At 64.5% G+C, this 7,250-nt stretch overlaps 1 protein-coding gene across 1 annotated transcript in view; it reads right to left on the reverse strand.

The window, feature by feature from the left end:
* Positions 1 to 6,728: 6,728 nt before the first annotated feature.
* The window catches only part of LOC112977398 (cathelicidin-2-like), a 1,797-nt gene continuing 1,275 nt past the window's right edge, over positions 6,729 to 7,250 (reverse strand). Inside the window, exons 2-3 of the mRNA XM_026089720.1 lie at positions 7,165 to 7,248; positions 6,729 to 7,005 (exon numbers count right to left, since the gene is read on the reverse strand). Coding sequence (XP_025945505.1) covers positions 6,895 to 7,005; positions 7,165 to 7,248 — 195 coding nt within the window. The 3' untranslated portion in view covers positions 6,729 to 6,894. The remainder of the gene's footprint in view (positions 7,006 to 7,164; positions 7,249 to 7,250) is intronic.

Below are 7,250 nucleotides of genomic sequence, written 5' to 3' on the forward strand. Positions count from 1 at the left end.
GGGGGTCCCCGGCCCCTTCTGGCCCCTCGGGCGGCCTTAACCCTGGGCCCGCTGGGTTGGATCCGCCCAGCCCGGCCTAGGGCGCCACGGCCGCCATTTTGTGGGGGCTCCGGGCCCGGCTCCGGTGGGGGCGGAGGGGGGAGGCCGGCACCGATGGGGAGAGGGGGGAATCTGGGGCCGGGCCCGGTGCGGGGTGCCGGGGGACAGGGCCGTCCCCGGTGCGGGGTGCTGCGGCGGTGTCGTTATGCCGGACCTGGTGCACCCGGGGACCCGGGTGTCCTGACGTTTGCTAGTGCTCTGGCACGCAGGAGGGTTGGAAGCAGGATTGAAGGAGAAGATGGGACAGACCGGGGCAACGGGCCCCCGGACTTAGCCAAACGCGAGCGCTTACCCGCCCCACTTGCCTGCTTTTATCGCCTTTTCCTTCTTTTCACCTGCTCCTCCCCAACCCGCTGCGATCCTGGCCTTTGGGCCTTTCTCTCGCCCTCCCGCAATCTAACATCCTATAAAAAAGTTTTACAGAACCCTCCGCCTCACCCAGCGTTTGTGTTTTCTTTCCTGGTGCATCAGCGCGTGCAAACAGAGATCAGGGCCCGGCTGTTTGAACGAGTAAAAGACAAATAAATACGAGGCTTGTTGCTGGGGCTGGGAACGAGGAGCAGCGGTCGAAAGGTTGTGGCGGTCAAATAAAGCGTGAGACTGATTTACGAGCAGGGTGTTTTTTACCGCTCGGCCCTTTTGCTTTCGGAGGCGTCGGCGCCTCCCGCTCCATGGTAGGAAGTTTGCTGGACGGCAGCGTTGAGGGCTTAACCACCCCGTGACCGCTCGGCGCCGCGACCCAGCGGCCCCATCGCTGCGAATCGCCGCGTGTGGAAGCAGCGTCGCGGGATTTGGTCTCGGCAGCCTGTTTGGGGAGAAGGGACAGGGAAGCTTCTTTAGAGGATTTTGTGGTGCTTTCAGGGCTTTCGCGAGCGCAAGCGGCAGAAAAATTGCCAAAAATTGGCTACGCGAAGTGCAGGCGACGGCGTCTCGGTGAACGCGTGGGCTGAAAGGAGGGTTTGCTTCCAGGCAAGATTCCTCACTGTGAAAACTTCCTGCTTGGATTCGCTCGGAGAGAGCAAATATTTGTCCTGATTTCTCTGCTCAGCTGTAAAACATCCCCAGGGCCTGGAAGTCCCCCGTTTCCGCATGGCTGCTGGACAGGACGGCTTTGCTGCTTTGTTGCAGGGCTTTTTTTGCAGCGTGGACAGAGACCATGCTGGGGGGAATCGCAGGATCACAGAACGGTTGAGGTTGGAAGGAGCCTCTGGAGATCGGCCAATGCAACCCCCCTGTCCAGCCGGCTTTTGAACATCTTCAAGGATGGAGACTCCACAGCCTCTCTGGGCAACTTGTGCCAGTGCTCTGTCACCGTCACAGGAAAAAAGCTTTTCCTCATGTTCAGATGGAATTGTCTGTGTTTCAGTTTGTGCCCGTTGCCTCTCGTCCTCTCACTGGGCACCACTGAAAAGAGTCTGGTCCCATCCTCTCGACACCCTCCCTTCAGATACTTGTGCACGTTGATAAGATCTCCTCTCAGCCTTCTCTTCTCCAGGCTGAACAGGCCAAGCTCTCTCAGCCTTTCCTCATAAGAGAGATGCTCCAGTCCCCTCATCATCTTTGTAGCCCTTCGCTGGACTTGCTCCAGTAGTGCCACATCCCTCTTGTACTGGGGAGCCCAGAACTGGACCCAGCGCTCCAGATGTGGCCTCAGCAGGGCTGAGGAGAGGGGGAGAATCACCTCCCTCTGCCTGCTAGCCATGCTCTGCCTAACGCACCCCAGGATACCATTGGCCTTCTTGGCCACAAGGGCACATTGCTGCCTCATGGTCACCTTGGTGTCCACCAGCACTCCCAGGTCCTTCTCHGCAGAGCTGCTTTCCAGCAGGTCAACCCCCAACCTGTACTGGTGCATGGGCTTATTCCTCCCCAGGTGCAGGACCCTGCACTTGCCTTTGTTGAACTTCATGAGGTTCCTCTCCGCCCACCTCTCCAGCATGTCCAGGTCCCTCTGAATGGCAGCACAGCCCTCTGGTGTATCGGCCGCTCCTCCCAGTTTGGTATCATCAGCAAACTTGCTGAGGGTGCACTCTGTGCCTTCATCCAGGTCATTGATGAAGAAGTTGAACAAGACTGGACCCAGTCCTGACCCCTGGGGGACACCGCTAGCTACAGGCCTCCAACTAGACTCTGCGCTGCTGATCACAACCCTCTGAGCTCTGTCATTCAGCCAGTTCTCAATCCACCTCACTGTCCACTCATCTAGCCCACACTTTCTGAGCTTGTCTATGAGGATGTTATGGGAGACAGTGTCAAAAGCCTTGCTGAAGTCTAGGTAGACAACATCCACTGCTCTCCCCTCATCTACCCAGCCAGTCATTCCATCAGAGAAGGCTATCAGATTGGTTAAGCATGATTTCCCCTTGGTGAAGCCATGCTGACTACTCCTGATCACCTTCTTGTCCTCCACATGCTTGGAGATGGCCTCCAAGATGAGCTGCTCCATCACCTTTCCAGGGATGGAGGTGAGGCTGACTGGCCTGAGGTTTCCCGGGTCCTCCTTCTTGAAGACTGGAGTGACGTTGGCTTTCTTCCAGTCCTCAGGCACCTCTCCTGTTCTCCATGACCTTTCAGAGATGATGGAGAGTGGCCTTGCAATGATGCCCGTCAGCTCCCTCAGCACACATGGGTGCATCCCATCAAGGCCCATGGATTTGCGGGTGTCAAGTTTGCCTAAATAATCTCTAATCTGCTCCTCCTCCAAGGGAAAGTTGTCTTTTCTCCAGACTTTCTCCCTGGTCTCCAGGGTCTGGGATTCCTGAGGGCTCACCTCAAGACTAAGGGTCTTGGTGTGACCCATCACAGCCTTTGGGTTCAGACTAGCTTCTCCTAGCGGTAGGGTCTGTAAGGAAGCGAGCTGCGTCCGCTCTGGTCCTCCTGGGGTTGCCTGCCCCGAGATGCAGTTGGGGAAATCTGCAGGCAGGTAAATGCTGGGGTGTTTTGGGGTGTTTTGGGGTGTCCGTGGGCTGGGCTGGGCTTGCGTGCCCTGTTAGGGGGTGCCGAGGTGTCACGCTGGGGGGCTCGGGCATCTCGGTGGGGCTGGATTTCTTCTCGCGTGAGCTCGTGCAGTTGCTCGGGGCTGGGAGGGGGGGGGAATTTTTCTCCTTCCCCCAAATACCTTCCATCTCCTTTTTTCGGGCTTCGGGTGAGAAGCGAAGCCCTTCGCGCGCGGGGTCGGCGCTGCAAAAAATACTCCAGAAGCCATTTAAAAGCCTTGCACGTTTCTTCGGCCGCTTTCCTGCAGATCCCCGTATACAAATACCGGGATCCCTGTATATAAATACCGGGATAATTACAGCCGAGCCTTGCAAAATGCCCGTCCGCTGCCCCCATCCGCCGCGTCCTCCTCCCATGCTTGCAACGCGGCTCTCGCCGGCAGGGGGAAGGACGGATCCGGCGGCCTCTCCCGGCCACCTGAGTCTTTCCGGGGCTGGATGCGTAAAACCGATGTGTCCGAGCGGACCAGGGAAAAGGGGAGGACACCAGGGAGGTGCCGGGGATGCTACGGGCAAGGAGGTGAACGCGCTAAAGGATGCTGCGGGGTGGCCGGGCTGATTTGGGGTTTGGCCATGGAAAATTTGGGGTTTGGCTGGGCTGATTTGGGGTTTGGCCGTGGAAGATTTGGGGTTCAGCTGGGCTGATTTGGGGTTCGGCCAGGTGATCGCCGGCCGGTCCCCCCCTTGCTGCGGGAAGGGGCTGGGTTGGCCGGACTCGATTCCATCCGAGAGCGAATTCCCCGTGCGTGGGCACGTGCGGGCGCATCCCTGCGCAAAATCCCCCCTCCGGCCGCGCCAGGACGCGGCCCCCGGGGAATTTCCCCGCGGCAGCGCGGAGGGGAGCGTCGGCTTTTGGCAACGCCCCAGCTGGGCATAAAAGGGGCTCCCCGGCGGCACCCTGGCACGGAGCCGGGATGCTGGCGGCGGGAGGCAGGATGCGGCCGTGCTGGGCGCTGCTGCTGCTGCTGCTGGGACTGGCCGGAGCCGCCGCGCCGGAGCCCTGGACCGCGAGCTACGCGGATGCCGAGACGGCGTCCGCGGCGCTGCTCAACGCCAAGGCGGCGAGTCCCCACGTCCCGCGGCGGGCGCAGCCCCGGCCCGGCTCGGTGAGCGCCGCCGTCGGGGGCCCGAGGCCGCGGTGATGGCCGCGGCGGTGGCGCCGGGCCGTGACGCCCGTCCCTCGCGCTGTCTCGCAGCTCGGCAGCCTGCGGCGCCCGCAGGAGCTCGGCTTCCTCGTGGAGGAGACGACGACGACGTGCGGGAGCCCGGGGGCGGCTGCCGGCACGGGCCGGAGCGGGACCCGCCGGAGCGGGGTGAGGCCTCGGGGGGCCGCGGCGAGGAGGGAGGTGCGGGGGGGTCCTCTGCTCGGCTCGGCCCCCCCCCCGCAGCAGCCCGCCGCAGAGCTCGCTTGCAAGACGGTGCCCCGGGCGAGGAGGCCCCCGCGCGTCTCCTCTTCCCCAGGTGTCCCCCCCAGCCCGTGTCCCCCCTCGGTGTCCCCCCAAAGTGTTGCACCTGGCCCGCGTCCCTCCCCACCCTGCACATCGCACCCAGCCCGTGTCCCCATGGCGTCCCACCTAGGTGTCCCACCAGCCCGTGTCCCAATGGCATCCCAACCTAGCCCATGTCCCCACGGCATCTCACCTAGGCATCCCACCAGCCTGTGTCCCAACGGTGTTCCATCCAGGTGTCCCACCAGCCCATGTCCCCATGGTGTCCTACCCAGGCCTCCCACCCAGCCCATGTTCCCACAGCATCCCACCTAGGTGTCCCACCCAGCCCGTGTTCCCTTGGCATCCCACCTAGGCATCCCACCAGCCCATATCCCCACGGCATCCCACTCAGGCGTCCCACCCAGCCCGTGTCCCCGTGGTGTCCCACCCAAGCGTCCCACCAGCCCATGTCCCCATGGCATCCCACCCAGGCATCCCACCTAGGTGTCCCACCAGCCCGTGTCTCCGCGGTGTCCCACCAGGCGTCCCACCTAGGCGTCCCATCAGCCCATGTGTGTCCCCACAGCATCCCACCTAGGCATCCCACCAGCTCAAATCCCCATGGTGTCCCACCCAAGTGTCCCACCAGCCCATGTCCCCATGGCATCCCACCCAGGCGTCCCACCCAGCCCGTGTCCCTGCAGCATCCCACGCAGGTGTCCCACCAGCCCATGTCCCCACAGTGTCCCACTCAGGCATCCCATCCAGCCCGTATCCCCACAGCATCCCACCTAGGCGTCCCACCCAGCCCGTGTCCCCGCGGCGTCCTATCCAAGCGTCCCACCAGCCCGTGTCCCCATGGTGTCCCACCCAGGCGTCCCACCAGTCCATGTCCCCATGGCGTCCCACCCAGCCCGTGTCCCCGCGGTGTCCCACCCAGCCATCCCACCAATCCATGTCTCCATAGTGTCCTACCCAGGCATCCCACCCAGGCATCCCACCAGCCCGTGTCCCCATGGCATGCCACCCAGGTGTCCCACCAGCCCGTGTCTCCGCGGTGTCCCACCAGGCATCCCACCAGCCCATGTGTGTCCCCACAGCATCCCACCTAGGCATCCCACCAAGGCATCCCACCCAGCACATATCCCCACAGTGTCCCACCCAGGTGTCCCATCCAGCCCATGTCCCCGTGGCGTCCCACCCAGGCATCCCACCAGCCCGTGTCCCCATGGTCTCCCACCTAGGTGTCCCACCAGCCCGTGTCCCCACAGCATCCCACCTAGGCATCCCAGCAGCCCGTATCCCAATGGCATTCCACCCAGGTGTCCCATCCAGCCCATGTCCCCGTGGTGTCCCACCCAGGCATCCCACCCAGCTCATATCCCCACGGCGTCCCACCTAGGCATCCCACCCAGCTGTTCCCCCCAGTACGTGTCCCCAAGGCATCCCACCTAGGCGTCCCACCAGTCTGTGTCCCCATGGCATCCCATCCGGCCCACGTACCCACGGCGTCCCACCTAGGCGTCCCACCCAGCCCATGTACCCACATCCCACCCCCCCCCCGGGCATCCCACCCAGCATCCCCAGGTGTCCCACCTGTCCCACATCCCACCTGGACATCCCCCCCGGGCGTTCCAGCCAGTCCATGTCCCTGTGTCCCTCCTGGGCATCCCACCTGGCCCACAGCCCCACGGCGTCCCTGAGTGTCCCACCCAGCCTGTGTCCCCGCGTCCCCCCAGGCATCCCACCCGGCCCGTGACCCTGTGTCCCCCCCAGGCATCCCACCTGGCCCGTGACGCTGTGTCCCCCCCGGGTGTCCCCCTGCCCAGCCCGTGTCCCCCAGGGCTGCACCATCCTCTCCATCGCACCCATCCTCCCCGCCATCCCCAGGGCACCGGGACCCCCCTCCCGCCACGTCCCCGGGGGGCACCCGGGAGGCCCCCCCCACCTCGCCGGCCCTGACACCACGCAGCGGCCTCTCCCCCCCCTCTCTCCGCCAGCCCCTCCGCCGGCGGCGCTCCAAGATCAGGGACTTCTTTGCCAAGATCAAGAAGGGCATCAAGGACTTGGTGGAGCGCGGCAAGCTCTGGGCGCGCGACAAGCTCGACCGCCGCAGGGGCCGACCCTGAGCATCCCTATCCCTGTCCCTGTCCCCATCCCTGTCCCCATCCCCGTCCCCGCAATAAAGCACCCACATCTGCAGCAACGCTGGTGTGTGCACGGAGCCCCGGGATGGGTCCCCGAGCATCCGGCGCCCGCCGCGCGCCTCCGTTGTCCCCCCGCAGCCCGGGGGAGCCGGAGGGAGGGGAGACGGCGCGGGAACCCGGTTCGGGGGCCCGGAGGAGGGGGGGGGGGCCCGGTTTATTGGCTCAGCCGATGCGCACGCCGGTCTTCACGTGCACTTTGATGTCGATGCCGACCCGAACGCGCCGCAGCTTGCTGAAGAAGCGGCCGATGCGGCCTCGCTGCACCAGCGTCGGCTGCGGGGAGGAGAGCGGCGTCACGGCGGGGGGGTGGTGGGGCCCCCCCGGCTCCGCGGCAGAGCGTCGGGGACCCTGCGGCAAGGGGGAATCCCGGGCAAGGGGCCCAGGCGTCCGGGGCAGCCTCCCCCCCCCCCTCCTCCCCAAGCCCGCACTCACGTCGGAAGAGGCGTCCACGCAGCGCAGGTCCATCTCGGAGGAGCCCTGCAGCACCTGCACCGATCCCACGCAGTCCTGGATGGCCT

Source organism: Apteryx rowi, unplaced genomic scaffold, assembly GCF_003343035.1.
Source record: "Apteryx rowi isolate R43461 unplaced genomic scaffold, aptRow1 scaffold_83, whole genome shotgun sequence".
Taxonomy (NCBI): Eukaryota; Metazoa; Chordata; class Aves; order Apterygiformes; family Apterygidae; genus Apteryx; species Apteryx rowi.